At 50.0% G+C, this 16,650-nt stretch overlaps 1 protein-coding gene across 3 annotated transcripts in view; it reads left to right on the top strand.

Moving 5' to 3' along the window:
• RAD54B (RAD54 homolog B) overlaps nucleotides 1-13,670 on the top strand; it is a 1,336,679-nt gene extending 1,323,009 nt beyond the window's left edge. For all 3 annotated transcript variants that reach the window (XM_069621363.1, XM_069621365.1, XM_069621364.1), the window contains one exon: nucleotides 13,272-13,670. In XM_069621363.1, the coding sequence (XP_069477464.1) occupies nucleotides 13,272-13,501 (230 nt within the window). In that variant the 3' untranslated portion in view covers nucleotides 13,502-13,670. The remainder of the gene's footprint in view (nucleotides 1-13,271) is intronic.
• The last annotated feature ends 2,980 nt before the right edge of the window (nucleotides 13,671-16,650 follow it).

Here is a 16,650-nt window from a genome sequence, read left to right as displayed (position 1 = left end):
CTACCCCCGACGGACGACCCGGCTGAACCGGGTCCGTCGGGAAGCCCTCCAAACAAGAGGAGGAGAATTCATCCAGTGCCCTCACGGCCTTCTCAGCCTTTGTCGCCTTCCCCGGGCCCGAGGGACGACACGGGAACGGACACGGCCACGGCGGGGACGGATGATGACGGCAGTGACGACGGGACTGACCTGCCGTCTCCGATTCCTCGGGCGTCCCCGCCCGACGAGATTGGCTCCTTCCACGCCATGATTGCCAGGGCATCCAAGCTTTTTCAGCTCTGCCCTGAAGAGAAGAAGGAAGGCTTCCTCTACCAATGGCACGAGGCCAAGAAGAAGACAGTCCTCGCGGTGCCGTTGCTGGATGACATCTGGGACGAGGGACTTGCCCTCCTCAAGAACCCGTCCACGGCACCTGTCAAGAGGGACCGGTATGAGAAGAAGTACCGGGTCCTCGACGCCACCCCGTTGTGCCTTAGGGCACAGCCGACCCTGGATTCGGTCGTCTCAGCAGCGCCCAAGAAGAAAGCAGGGGGGGCATCGGCTTCATCTTCTACTTCCCCACCGGACGGCGAGGGAAAGAAGCTAGACAACGACGATTAAGCCGGCCAACGCCCTAGCGATTGTGGCCCGCTACGACAGGGAATGTGGTACAAGATCGCCCCCCTGTTGGACTTCCTCCTGGACGACAAGAGGGCAGAGGCCCTGGCGATCCTACAGGAGGGTGAGGTGGCGTCGGACCACGCCATAACGGTGGCTACGGACATTGCAGACACCGGTTATCGCCAGTTGGGCAACAGCATTTGCCTTCGACGGTGGGGGTGGCTCAAGGCGACGGATGTCCGCCAGGTTGTGCAAGCCAAGGTTTTGGACATGCCCTTCGACGGGAACAATCTGTTTTGAAAGACAGTGGATGAGTCGCTGCAGGCCATCAAGACAGACACAGAGACGGCTTGGGCCTTGGGAGTTCTGCAGCAACGGCGGCCGCCATTTCGGAACTCCGGAGGCAAGCAAGGTGCCTCCAAAGGATTCGGCGGAGGCTCCTCGACCTACCGTCGGGCGGCCCGTTCCTCGTCGCAAGAAGCCTATACGGGACGAGGCAAGTCAGGTGGATCTCGCCGTCGTCGCCAGGGAGGTCAAGAAGGATAGGCTGCTTCCAAGCAAGACTGAACTGGCCATTACGTCGGGCCCCCACCGAAGAACCCCGGCTGGCGAAGTTCGTCAGCGTGTGGGAATCCATCTCCACCGACCCATTGGGTGCTGGATGCCCTGGCCCACGGGCACACTCTGGAATTCCTAAAAAAGTGCCCCCGAATTCCTCCAGTGGCCAGGAAGGAAAACCACGTCCCTCAACTGCTGTTAAAGGTAAGGGGGATGCTCAAGAAAGGAGCCATCGAGGGGGCGTGGCCAACGAGCGACCGATGTAGACGCGTGCTCGCTGAGCTCCCGGTGCCGCCAACACATCCTGCCAAATCCTGGGGGAATTTGACTTGCGACACTCCTGCAAAATTACGAAAAGTTGGCCGACAGACGACACGACACATTGCAGTTGCTCCCGTAACAAAACGGAGGCCGGAGGCGAAGATAACTGCGGTGGAAGGTGATAGAGCGTGGCACCCGCCGAACTCGATCCAAGATGGCCGACAGTGACTTGGGATAGTGCGCCACTGACATCCGGCACGAAGAACAGCGCCATACAGGAGGAGCGAACGGTTGATGGGAAGGCAGTGACCAACCGTACGCGCTCCGCTCCGCTCCGCGTTGAGCGCCCGCCAACTCAGAACAAGGGGCGACAGACAGCGACGGAGAGGCACGTGATTGGGCACGCGAAACGGTGAGGAGCAGGGTGGGCGGGAGGCAGTGGTTGCGAGCAGCTTTCCCGCTTGCCCGCTCCCAGAAAATCGCTTGTGATTAGATCGAGAGTTAAATCCGTGCCCCGGCCCACGCACAACGCTACTAGAATCATCAAGGCGGATCCTCATCGAAGTTGTGACTGCAACGGTCATGGGCAAGGACAAGAGCAGGAGAGGCACGACGCAAAGCAAAATGGAACAATACGCGGTGCCCACACTGGCCACGGAGCCGACACAGGAAAGATCGGCAATTACTGAAGATGAGGAACCCGAACCCTCTCTCAAAGACATTATGAACGCCATAGCCAACTCCAGAACCGCTATGGAGATTAAAATGGACGGCATCAGCACAGAAGTGTCCCTCCTACGCCATGACTTGCAGAAACTCACGTCCCGCACGGGAGAGGCGGAAACCCGCATATCCAACACGGAAGATGGCCTCCGAAACATCCATCAACAGATGACCAGAGTACTGCAACGTGTTAAGACTCTAGAGGAACGGGTGGAGGAAGGAGAGGGGCGCTCTAGACGGAACAATATACGAATCCTGGGATTACCTGAGAAAAGTGAAGGCCCCTCCATGGAACTATTCCTTGAACAACTACTCATGGACCTATACGCCCCAAAGAATTTTTCGAAACTTTTCTCCATTGAACGTGCACATCGAGTCCCAACAGGCAGACCAACGCCTGGGGCCCCACCCCGCACTGTGATTGCCAAAATCCTAAATTACAGAGATCGCGACGCGATACTGCAAATGGCCAGATCCAAGGGAGCCACGACCTACAACGGCGCGAAAATCGCTTTCTTCCCGGATTTCACACGGGAAGTACAAAGAGCACGCCAATCATTTGACCAGCTTAAGAAGAAGCTACAGACCCAAAACATCAAATATGGTCTCCTGTTCCCGGCACAGCTGAAAATTTACCATAATGGCACAACCGTGCACTTTAATGACCCAAAGGATGCATGGAATTGGGCAGAAAATAACCTGGAGGGAGATTGGGGCCCCACAAATAGAAGGGAACGTGAACGAAATAGACCGCGCCCGGACAGATCCCCGAATGCACAACCACTACAAGGCCAGGATGGACTACCACCAAGAGAAGCCGACTGAAGTGTGCGGACACATGCTGATAGCAATGCACTGTCAGAGCTTTTCCCCCCCCCCACATTGAAGAAATGGCGGCTCGAGCGGGGGCCCCCCCCCTCAACAAAGGTAATAGGACCAGCGCCGAGCAACGGCGACAGAATCGCAAAGAAGTTATATCGAATGTATTGATTGTTTGTTCGGTCCGAGCAGACCCTTGTCAGGCTCGGCCTAATGTTGGGGCGACAGGTACTTCCAGTTGGGGTGGAGTATGGGGAGGGTACGAGGGAGTTTGTGTTTAGGACAGAGTTTATTTGTTTGGTTTGCTGCTCTAAGATCAATGCGCGCAATAGGCTGGGGTCGGGTTCCAGGGGGGCGGATAAGGGGCAATGCCCGGAGATACACACAACATTACCCGGCATGTCCGATTCCCGACCACCATGACTGACCACACCGCTGAAAGCAAGAACAGGTCTATTAAGATAATGACCTGGAATGTGAATGGGCTAGGCAGCAGTATCAAGAGACGCCTTGTACTCCAATATTTGAACCGTTATACGCCCGATGTAGCCTTCCTAACCGAAACGCACCTGGCGGGCACAAACTGCAACCTCTTCAAGCGAACTAATTACCGCATCGCGATACACTCAGGTTTCTCCATGGGAGCTAGGGGGGTGCTGATCCTCGTGCACAAACGACTTCCACTGACCCTCTCATCCGTCACACAGGACCCAGGAGGTAGATTCGTTCACATAACCGCGACTCTTTGGGAGCGGCCTATATCCATGCTAGCCGTATATGCACCACCTACCTTACTCACTGCACTACTTGAAGATATAACGCCAATGTTGGCGGCGGACTCCTCGAGCTTGATGGTGGTGGGGGGAGATTTCAACGAGGTCATGCACCCAGAACTTGACCGAACACACATCCGCTCGAGAAATCCAGCTACGCATACCAAACTAGCCACGTTCGCCGACGCAATAGGCCTGAAAGATGTGTGGAGACATTTGCATCCTGGCACGAGAGAATACTCTTTCCTCTCCGGAGCACACGCCTCATTATCTAGACTTGATTACTTTTTTCTCCCGATCTCCGAATTACATCTAGCAACCGATGCACACCTCCTACCCAGAGGTATATCGGACCACTCCCCGCTCGTAATGGTGCTCAATACACACAGGCCGATTCCCCCACCCACGTGGAGGCTAAACAATTATTATCTGGGCTTCCCCGACCTAGTCGAACATATCAAAAAAGGAACAGAATCATACTTTGAACTGAACACAACCTCAGTGGATAGCCCTGTAACATTGTGGGAGGCATACAAACCCGTACTGAGAGGGGAACTCATATCCCAGATCGCAGCCCATAGGAAAAAACACGCCGCGGCGATCCGGGCGGCCGAAAAGCGAGTACAAGAGGCAGAGGTAGCTCATCTATCCCAAGACCTCCCAGAATCCCATCGCGAATTACAGCTAGCACAAAAACAGTTTCAAAACGTCGCCCTGGACAATGCCAAACAGGCACACGCAGCGATGCGGACCAGAGTGTACGAAACCGGGGATAAGGCAGGCAAAATGTTGGCGTGGCTGGAGAGGCGTGACGAGGGGCTCCGACATGTTAGAGCGATCAGAACACAGGGGAATACACTAGTGACAGCGGACCGTGACATAGCGGAAGAGTTCGCAAGCTACTACAAGGAACTCTATGGACCGCCAATCTCCCCCATTGACACTACACCCATCTCGGGAATCACCCTTCCCTCCCTGACACCTGAACAAAGAGCCCTGCTAGAAACCGACATATCGGAGAATGAATTGTCTGCAGCCATAGCCGACCTTCAACCCGGGAAAGCCCCGGGACCCAACGGCCTTCCGGTCGAGGTATGGAAGAAAATAGGCACGAGCGTAATTACACCACACTTGCTGAAAATGTATGAAACCTCCCGAAACAAAGGGTCCCTCCCACAAGACCTGAGACAGGCCACCATAGTGGTCATACCCAAAGCGGACAAACCCCCAGAGTGCTGCAGTTCGTATAGGCCCATTTCCCTTATCAATACAGAAACCAAAATTTTAGCGAAAACCTTAGCCAATAGATTGCAGCAAGTTATACCCTCCTTGATCCACCCGGATCAGTGTGGTTTTATGCCGCAGAGATCCACGCGGATGAATATACATCGATTATTCATGGCGATGGAGAATGCGACCACCATCCGAGACCCGTTGGCCCTGTTGGCCGTAGACTTCGAGAAGGCCTTTGACTCTATCAGGTGGGATGCGATCTGGGAGATAATGCAAAGGATGGGATTCGGGCCCCAGTTTATGAGCTGGGTTAAATTATTGTACAAATCCCCGCTAGCAGTCACGAAAGTGAATGGTCACGTGTCAGGCCCCTTTGAAATCGGCACAGGAACCAGACAAGGATGCCCACTGTCGGCCATGATATTCGCAATAGCGATTGAACCACTCGCTATACTGTTAAGAACAAACGAAACATGGAAGGGATTTAGATGGTCTGAAGCCTGGGAAGATAAGGTGTCCCTATACGCGGACGACTTATTGGTTTACTTACAAGACCCGGTCAGATCCTGCCCCATAGTGACTGATTTACTGCAGAAATACGGCTCCTTCAGTGGCCTGAAAGTAAACTGGGACAAATCCACCTTATTCCCACTTAAACAAGAGGGAGACTCGATCCCGCCCCAATGTCCCTACCGGGTAGAAAGGGAACAATTCAAATACCTAGGTATTCTAATAACAAATAAGCTGACTGATTATGTGCCCAGAAACCTGTACCCAGTCATGACAAGATTTGCAGAGGATGCCCGTCACTGGTCATCCCTCCCGCTGACACTACTGGGTAGAGCTGCACTCTTCAAAATGATGACCCTACCCCGCCTACTCTACATATTACAAAATGCCCCATTACACATCCCTTCAAACATATTTAGGAAAATAGACCAGACACTCCGCAGACTGCTGTGGAATAACGGTCATCCACGCATAGCCCTAGCTACACTCCAAAGATCCATATGGGAGGGCGGAATAGGACTACCCCGAATGCAAACATACTATTGGGCCAGTCAATTGATGAAAGTGAATGACCAACTACACGGCGACACCGATGCACCACACAACAAATCTCTAGAGTCGGACACTCCTGGAAAACCCATCATGCTGTACCTTTATAAGAAAAGAGACCGCGCGGCTACTCCCAACATGCGCGCACAGCTAACACAAATCTGGACAGACGCACACAAGTTCGTGGGATGGGGCGACAAACTATCGCAGGCCCAACCTCTGTGGAACAACAAGAACCTTCCAGGTGTATACACGCTCCCCAGGTGGCCGAACTGGTCCCGGCAAGGTCCGCCCATCTTGGGAGACGTTGTGAAAGATAACACCATGGTCCCTTTTGCAGAGCTGGCTCTCCGACTTGGACTTCCCCAAACCGAACATTACCACTATGCTCAACTACAACACGCACTACGAAACATCCTCCCCGAAGTGAGCCCCCTACCGGACTTCACCCCCATTGAGAGAAATCTACTCCCGGAACCAATTACCCGGAGAGTGACATCGGTTCTATATAGTGCCATAAGTTCCTTTGGCACACCAGATCTACTGTCACTGCGGACCAAGTGGGAATCGGACGTGGGGGCCATACTGCCGGAGGAATGGGTCATGACATTGATGTTCCCTAGGGAGATAGCGATTTCATCAAGGCTTAGATTGGTTCAATTAAAGATATTACACAGAGTATACTATCCCAGGGTGGCCCTACACAGATGGGGAAGAATAGATGATCCGAACTGCCTGCGATGCAAAACGGAAGAGGGTACCTTTTTCCACATCATATGGGATTGCACACATATACAACCACTTTGGGAGGCATGCTGTGCGGAACTCTCTAGAGTTATGGGGAAAACAGTTCCCAGAAACCCTAAGCTACTACTATTGGGGATAGATGATGAAATTGACCTATCTAGATATGAAAAACTGCTCTTGTTCACCACCACCGCACTTTTGAAAAGGAACATTGCTCAAAAATGGGGCTCGGACCAAATACCGAGCTATGAACAATGGAGAACGGATGTGGATATCTGTGTCGCAACGGAATACAGAGTATACGCGGCCAGAGGATGCCCGGCAAAAGCCCTGAAAGTGTGGAGGAAATGGGAAGATGCCCAATGAGGATTATAAAACAACTGGACGCTGCCTGCGGGCTCAACTAAAGCTGTCCCCCCCCCCTTTTTTCCTTTGCAAACATATGTGTACAACATCTGAAACAGCCAGTAACCCTCTCCGGCAATGCGCATGTATTGATTGTTTACGTTGTTTATTTGTTTAACCTTGTTTTTTCCTAAAAACACCAATAAAATGTGTTATTAAAAAAAAAAAAAGAAAGGAGCCATCGAGCTCGCCCCAAAGAGGCTCCGGGGCTCCGGAGTATACTCAAGATACTTCCTCGTCAGGAAGAAGACAGGAGGTTGGCGTCCCATCCTGGACTTGCGTCGGCTAAACAAATACATCAAGGCACAGAAGTTCCGGATGGTCACCCTCCAGCACATGCTGGGCCAGCTGGAGGAAGGCGACTTCCTATCGTCGTTGGATTTGGAGGATGCGTACTTTCACATCCCCATCCTAAAAGGACACCGAAAGTTTCTCAGGTTCGTAGTCCAAAGACGGCACTACCAGTTCAAGGCCCTCCCGTTCGGATTGAAGTTGGCGCCCAGGGTGTTCACCAAGTGCCTAGCACCAGTGGCGGCGCGGCTGCGCCTGCAGGGGATCCACGTCTACCCCTACCTGGACGAGCAGGGAAAAGGGAACTTGCCGTCGAACACACAGCGAAGACCGTCCGGCTGCTCACAGACCAGGGATTCTCCATCAACTTCCCCAAATCCCACCTGGTTCCGTCGCAGGTCGCGCTGTTTCTGGGAGCCAAGCTCGATACAGTAACGTGATTGGCCACGCCGTCGGAGGAAAGAACGCAGGCCATCCTGGGCAAGGTACAGCGTCTGCTGGCCACGGACGTGGCCAGAGTGAGGTCCATCAAGTCCCTTGCATCTATCTGGTGCGCCTGTGCAGGCTTCGGATGCGCCCCCTCCCGGAGTTCCTCGACACCCTTTGGATGCAAGCGACGGGCAGCTTCGAGGACAAGATCTCGATCAACGAAGTATTCCGCCAAGCAATGTTCTGGCCCTCAAGTCATTCCTCCCGTCCCTCAAGGGCAAGGTGGTTAGGATCTTCACCGACAACACTACCACGATGTTCTACATCCGGAAGCAGGGAGGAACCAGATACCCAGCCCTGTCCAAGGAAGCCCAGGATCTGTGTCACTGGGCCGTTGCCCAGGGGATGTTTCTGGTACCTTTTCATATAGCAGGGATAAAAAAACACCATCGCTGACTCACTCATCAGGGAGCTGCGCTCGTGCCACGAGTGGGAACTACGCCAGGATCAAGTGGATCAACTCTTCCGGCGATGGGGCAAACTCCAAATCATCCAGTTTGCGACGGCGACGAACTCCAAGTGCCAGAGGTTTGCCAGCAGGTTCCCCCAGCCGAGGAGCATGGGCTATGCTTTCTCGTTCCCCTGGTACGGCCTGTTCCTGTATGCGTTCCCTCTGTTGCCGCTCAGGCTCATCAACCAACTCAAGAGGTCCCGGTGCAGGATGATCCTAGTCGCACTGAGGTGGCCGAGACAGATATGGTTCCCTGACCTTCTGGACTTGTCAGCGTCCCCACCAGTCAAACTGTCGACGGACGCAGATCTTCTCTCCAGAGAAGGAGGCGCCATTCTTCATCACGACCCGGAGTCGCTGAACTTGCAGGCCTGGCTCCTGCAGCACTAGAGTTTGGAGGGTACGATATGCCGACTGACTGCAGAGAGGTTCTTGCAAAGGCCAGGGCATCCTCAACTCTCAAGTGCTATGGACACAAGTGGAAGAGGTTCTCTGTCTGGTGCTGTGCACAGAAGATTAACCCTCTAAGGATTACAGCCCCTCAAGTACTGCCATACTTACTGTCGCTGGCCAAAGCTGGACTAGCTCATGCTTCCATCAAGATACATCTGGCAGCGATTTCCCGATACACCAGAACTGCAGGACGGTCGTCCCTGTGGTCTCATCGCCTGGTGAAGGAATTTATGAAAGGACTGTGTTGATCGTTCCCGCCGGTGAAGGCTCCAGCTCTGGCGTGGGAGCTCAACGTGGTGCTGACCAGGCTCATGGGCCCGCCATTCGAGCCCTTGCATTCGGCTCTGTTGAAGTTCCTGTCGTGGAAGACAGCGTTCCTTGTGGCCATCACCTCTGCATGACGCGTGGGAGAGATTCGGGCTCTATCCTGCAAGCCTCCATACTTGACTTTCCACAAGACGAGGGTAGTGCTGAGGACGCACCCCTCCTTCATGCCCAAGGTGCCGTCGGACTTCCATCTCAAAGAGCCCTTGGTGTTACCAGTCTTTTTCCCGTCGCCTTTGTCGCCGGCTGAGAGGACTTTGCACTCGCTGGATGTAGCTAGAGCGCTGAAGTTCTACGTGGACCGGACGAAGAGTTTTCGGAAGACATCACAGCTGTTTGTGAACTTTGGACCTGTGAACCAAGGGAAGGCTCTCTCGAAGGCTTCCATTTCCAGATGGCTCTCAGGCTGCATCATTCACTGTCATCGGTTGGCAAACCGACCGTTGCCTGGCCGTCCGAGAGCCCATTCGAACAGAGCAATCGCTGCTACCACGGCGTTCTTGTCTGGTGTGCCCCTGCTGGACATCTGCAGGGCTGCTACGTGGAGGTCGACGCACACCTTCACGTGATTCTACTGCGTCGACAGGGATTCCAGGGAGGAGTCCAGAGTCGGCCAGGCAGTGCTGCGCAATCTGTTCGCTTAAGGTGAGCCTGGTGAGGAGGTAACAGATGCTTAATGTTGAGCCTTGCCACCTCCCGTGGTTGTGCATGTGTGTGTACTGCTATGTATTCTTATATTCATGAACATGTGAATCCATGCCAGACCCCATGCTGGAGAAGGAACAAGTTACTTACCTGTAACTGTTGTTCTCCAGAATGGGTCTGGCATGGATTAACATGCGAACCCTCCCTCCTTCCCCTCTGAGGCTCTTCACTTAGTCATACTGCCACTTTACGTGCTACCAAATCTGAGGATGGCTGCCAGGGGCGGGGCTTAGGGAGAGGGCAGTCATTGGCTGGGGACAGTATGACCCAGAGACCAGTGATTGGTTACTACTAATAAAGACAGATCAGAAACAAAACTGATACTGATTTTTTCTTTACCGAGTATTCCCAGCCTGACGACGGGGAATATTCATGAGCATGTGAATCCATGCCAGACCCATGCTGGAGAACAACAGTTACAGGTAAGTAACTTGTTCCTTGGGACAGAAGGACCAGAGGTGATGCCAATAAAAGTATTTACAAGGTCAGAGAGCTGTTTGTGCGTGCCACAGTGTCTGGTATAATGAAGAGGACCATTGTATTATCAAAGCAGAGTTGGCCTCGCTATTTACACTTTGATCATGATGACGATATAGTAGGTCATGTGTTTAGGGGAATGTGTTCAGATAATGTGTGACCAATAGGGTAATGGACTATAGGGATCATTAGAATTGTATATAGGTGTTAGCAATGGAGAGTACAGGTTCATGTTGTAATCTTTTTTATGCATAGTTCTGTTAATTTGTGGTTTTCCGCTATAAAAGTTGCAACTTCTTTGGGTGGGGCGAGCTCCATGTTGGTTCAGTTCTACAGGACCGTTTGATACTTTTACATGTAAGAAGCGATGGCTGGAAGGTTTAGAATTAATCTTAAGCTTTTGCCAATTGCTGTGGGCAACTCTCCATGCAACCGTTCCTTGCCTAACAAGCCATTACATAAAGGGGATAGACCATATGCAAATTAGGCTTGGTCCCACCCTCAAAGGGACAGTGCAACCTGAGCTGCTTGGTCACATCCCTTCTGCACGAGACCACAAGTAACCCAGACATGTTTTGGCCTCATCAGCGAGGTGTAGCTTGGGTCTCTAGGCCCAGCAGGCACAGGACCCAAGTCTGGGCATACCTGTCCCACTCAGAGTGCAGCCATTACAGAAAACTGCATTGCAAAGTGTCTGCGTGTGAGAGAACTATATAAGGGTATTATTGTTCTGCAATGACCTAGCCTCCTTTTCTAGGATACCCATATTAACTCCCACTGTCCCCAGGCAAAATAACACCTTGCTCACCCCCTTGCTGCAATCCAGTCCCTGGGATATAGTTCATTGCTCGCTTCTTTGTTGAAATCACAGTCGCTGGGATGTAGTGCCCATAATGTTTCTTTCTTCCTTGTGGTTACTGCTTGGTTCCGAAATGTGTCACAGGTTTATTGCACAGGCTTCTTGGTATCACAGATGCCTGCCAGAAAGAACCTCTTAACCCTCCTTGCCTTAAGGGATACCTTGCCAGCAGGAATTGTGTCCCCCCTGCTAGCAAACTACCTTCACTGTTGCCATCAAGTATTTATTTCCCTTTGCCAAACTTCTAGTCAGTCTGAAGCTTTTGTGTCACACCAGTCTGGGTCGTCCTCCTGAGATTGACCCTCAGCAGTCTTCCGCTTCTCCTTTCTGGTGCTGGCTTATTGATCATTTTCCTACTGGGATATGAGTTGCCTCCGGCACCTGTGTAGTAGTCCTCAGCAGGCCGTGCTGTTTTCCTCTCTAACCAATTTTAGCTTCTTCCTGGACTGCCAACCCAAGTGTGCCACTTCCTGCTCTTAAGTATCCCTTTTTATGGGGGTGTGCACTACCTCGATTGTCTAATGTGAGAGATCAATTGTTTTTTTTGTGTTATCCCCTGTGGTGAATTAGAGTAGTCAGGACTCTTTCCCCCCCACCTTCCTTCCATGTGCCCCTTCCCCTTGTTTAAGTGTGGTGTCTACTTTTTTGCTGCCCCTTATTCGGAACAAAAGCTTAAAGCCTATGTCCGCCATGCGCAAAAGTACTATGCAGGGTGCAACTCTGCATCCTGCCTCTAGCTTTAGGGGATGGTCTTTGAGTTTACAGGTGAATAATGTTGCCAAGCAAGATCAGTATAAAAATGCTGGCTGTGCCCCGGTGTCACCCTGTCATACCGATTACTATGTGCATGAACTGCCTCTGCAGTAGTGGTAGTTGGAACACAGTTGGCAACATAGCCCCTAAACCCCGTAGACTCTATTATTGCATGTCTGCAGCTGTGTAGTGGCAAGCAGAGCTCCCACGGTTGCTGTATCCGAGTGTGGTTCAGCGCTAAATGAATGAAGCTGGATAATGAGCTGTTTGCTTCCAGCAAAGCTTCCATACTTGGGTTGGTGTCCCTGAATCTCTCACCCTGTGAGGTTGCCTGGCATAGAAGGTTGGGGAGAGGAGAGCGAGACTGGAAGATCAGCCTTTTACCACCTCTTCACAGTGTCTGCAGGTGTCCCAAGCCCTCAGAGTCCACGAATCCCCTGCCCAGATGCCTTCTAAAATGCAACTTTATCACAACCCCTCTGTCAGTAACCTGAGCAAAGCAATGCGTGCTGGTACATATCTGTGACTGTGAATTTGATCCGAGAAGCGGCTATGCACTATATCTTTGTGACTGTAACAGAAAGAAAGACATGGCTGGGCCTTACACCATTGAGTCTGTGCAGAGATTAGAGAACCTGGATTAGAGAATCAGATCACTGTCATGTTATCGTTGGACCACGCCTACCTCCCTTTTAACTCTGATCAATCCCAGAAGGAAACACCTTGCATAGTTGGAAAGCCAGAGCCCCTAGGTTCCATAGGTGTTTTCCCAACCCCCTTCCCTTTTGCTTGGGAGCAAACTAAAGAGCCCTAAACTAAAGGAGTTATCGAGGAGATAGCCAACACTTTCCTTCTCTGCAGAAGTTTAGACTTGGCTTAGTGGGAACCCTGGCCTTTGATTATTTGACCCATCCTGACACTGTTAGCTTAGATGATTCTCTGAGAGGTACTTCCAGTTTTCTTGTGAATAAAGTAGGGTTACAAATTTCCATCTGTGTCATGTGTTGTGTAGGCCCACAACAAACCGGTTAAAAAAATAAAATTCAATGCATCAAGCCAATATGAAGAAACCCGAAAGGGGCGTATCACATGTAACAAAATCTCATTACCTCAGAATTAGCCTGGATGTGTATGTAACCTTTTTGTTTTCTTTTCAGAAACGTCACTTACACAGGGCACTGCTTAATGAGCCTTACTGTATTTCCATTAATGTCTGAATCTTCTTCAAAGCCACCATACTTGCTCTCTACACCCGTATTCATTGCAACATGTTCTTTTTATTTACCTTCAGCACTTTCGTTGGAAAAGCCACTTCTGCAGAGAAGCTGTCAGCTTGGTCCAAAGCTGGAAAAGGTCGGCTCTCAAAAACATTTGTCAATGTCTGATTTAATGCAGTGGAAACACTTTTGTGGAGATTTTCTGGATTTTTCAGATCCCTACCTCGAAGAAAGCAAAGAACATATCTCGTTTATATTCCAGAACACAACCAATAATGAAGCGGTGGAAAGCCGGAAAGACTGATTTCACTGATTCCACTGGATCATATTTCCTATGTGGTCAAGATTTTATAAAGGAACAGCACTGTCTATAATAGACGCAAAATGTACAGTTCTACATTTGTTTCTTTTTTCTCAATGTATGCATGTTATTTCCTATAATATTCAATAATAAAGTAACGTAAAAATTAGAACTTGTAGTTTAACAATTTATGTTGTGTCTCTGACTTGAAGCACGCACGTGTAATGCTTTTCATGCTTAAGGTTAACACAAACTCTTGGTCAGTTGCATATGGATTTAGATTCTCCAGCCACGGGGAGGATGCGGATACTTATTCAACCATAATTTCTATTTTTTTACGACCACATGAATTCACATTTGTCCTGTACTGCATTGCAAATGGCTTATTTCAGTGGCAAGCCTGCACCGGGGGAATTCGCAAAAGGCACACCACATCACATTACATTAATGATGTGACGACACCAGTGTCCGAACATACCGCTCCTCAGCGTTGATGCATTAGGGCGGCCATGACTGATGTATGGAAAGTCTTACTGTTTCTCCACAGCAAGAGAAATGGGATGCTGCACCATACAGAGGCAGGACAGTGGAAGGAGCCGTCCTGTGGTGGTTGGGTGTCTGCTGCCCCTTCAAAAAATAAATGAGTAATAAACCAGATCAGGGTCGGACTGGGACACCAAAAACAAAGTGGGCCACATTTTCAAATAGTAATGGCGAGACCCTAGGGTTAATAGAGGATCAGGCCACCCATAGGTCTAAACAATATGTTCACAAGGACCTGTTCTTAACACAAGCAATGAATACTCCTAATGGTACAGAATGGTTCTAAAACCTCATTATTATTATTTATTTTACAATAAAAATGCATTAATATTTAAATATTGCAAACCCATTACACATCTGGGCATCATAAGTTGATCTTTTGAAGATACACCCATAAAATACATCACGATACATAAAAACTCTCACAATATAGATTCTTTTTATTCCAACAATCCCCATACATATCAAATTCATTTTCTCCCATAGAATACAAAATATTCACTAATTTGAACCTTACAAAAAACTAACACGGTATTATCACCTTTCCTCTTTATAGAATCATCAGAAATATCTTGGTCATATATACTACTACTTTGCACCTATCACCTTCAACATTTAATGTATAAACCCAACATGTTTGTTCTTCCCATCTACAGTTAATTGGGGAACTTCATCAGGGAAGAGACCACTACAGGAGTTAATCACATGAGGTTTTATTGCTCTCAACGGTGTCTCCTTCACTCAGTTGTATAACACCCTATGTTGTCCACACCCATAAGGTCTAGCTTTACAACCACACTTCTGTGACCCGATTTTTAAGTAACGCTCTACAGTGTGTGGTAAGTATCTTTGCAACTCATATTAGGCTGAGACAGAGTCTGCATGCAGAGGTCTGTGGACCTGCAGGAAGCATCCAGGATTGTTCAAGGGACTCCTCAGGTGAGCTCTGACCCCCAAACCGCCATCTTTGAAAGGTCTTTCAGCCTCAAAAAGGGCCTGCAACTGGGCTGAGAGCAACACAGAGCTCATTACACACCCACCGGAATCCCTCATTCCTTCTGGCTGAGGCTGCCTGCAGAGGTAAGGGGACCTGCAAGAAGCATCCAGGATTGAACTAGGGGCTTCTCCGGTGACCGCTGAAACCACCTCTGCCAACTAGTCATGCTCCAGTCCCAGCCTGCATGGCTCCCAGCTTTCCCATGGACCTGCCTCCATTCTAACCACCAATTGGGGGCACTGGTCTCCGATCATGTGATTGGGGTCCCAGGGCTAAAAGCGACAGACTTCTTAAGGTAACTTTGCCCACCGGAGAGCCCAGCAGCAACTCCTACTTCCATCCAGCACTGCCCACAGTTTCCCACAGACCTGCCTCCATTCTGTTGTGGTAGATCACATGATCGGGTCCATGAGCCGAAAGCGGCAATCCTCTTAAGGTGACTTTGCCCTGTCACATCGTTTGGACGCTCCATATGAACATCTTCAGTTAAGGACGTTGAAGTAAAGGGCAATCTCCCAGCTGTCTTCCCCTAGCCTCTTGCCAAGGAGCCTTTGCTTTGCTCCGTCTGTACTGGTCTGCAAGTATCAATTATTGCTTCTTTCCTGCCTTGCCCTCACTATTCAATTCACATGCTTCTCTTTCTACCCTTTCTGCTTTGCTCTCTACTCTGCTGAGAACCATCTCAACTCTATGCGGATCCCTATCAGCTCTTCTCCTCGAAGCCACCCCTTTTCTCGCTCCACTACACACTACATTTACAAAACCTACTCCAAACCCATCTTTCATTGCAATTCCTCTTCTCGCTTATACCCCCAGCACCTCTCTATTTCTCAGATTCAACGTCGGCATGTGTCTACATCTCGCTCTCTTTCTGTTGCTCTTTGGAATACGCAGTCTGTAATAAAACCTCTTTTACCTCGGAGCTCTTCATTTCCCATTCTCCTTCCCTTGACCTCATTACCCTTACCGAAACCTGGATTTCTCCCTCTGATTCTGCAAGCTTTGCTGCCCTTCATGAGCTTGCCTACACCTTCACCCACTCCTCCCGCCTCACTGGCAGGGGTAATGGTCTAGGACTGTTTTCATCTTCCAGACTTCCTATCTCTCCAACTCCCGCTATTTGTCCCTCTTTCGAATACAATATCTGCTCAATCACTGCCCCCTACAGAATACATATTATCTCTCTCTAATCTGCCACCTGGTCCGGTAGGTCAATTTCTTAACGCTGGCGCATCTGGGATGGTTTGTGGCAGTGTATTTAAACAAGGGCCCCATGTCTATCTGGTAAAGCCATTTTAATATTAGCAGCCTAACTGTTTGAATTAATATTTTAGCCATGTGTTTATTGTATTCTATTGAGATAGTTGTAGAAATTAGAAAATATCTCTGTTGTTAGAATCCTATTTCATCAGATTAGCAGTATTGAGCACTTTTAGTGATTTTCGCGTCTTAGTCTTAGTGACTTACTTTGTTTAATTCTTTTTTTAAACAGCACCGTCAATTTTAATACCTTTCTTCCTTGGGGACTCTCTCTGCACTATACTTACTGCACCATAGCAATTTAGAACAACAAATAACATCTGTATTGTAGTTCCTGCACCGTATTTCTAGA

Source organism: Ambystoma mexicanum, chromosome 5q (genome assembly GCF_040938575.1).
Source record: "Ambystoma mexicanum isolate Mex_15411 chromosome 5q, UKY_AmexF1_1, whole genome shotgun sequence".
NCBI lineage: Eukaryota > Metazoa > Chordata > Amphibia > Caudata > Ambystomatidae > Ambystoma > Ambystoma mexicanum.
The sequence above is the reverse complement of the archived record's forward strand: the minus strand, read 5'-3'. Positions and strand labels throughout refer to the sequence as shown.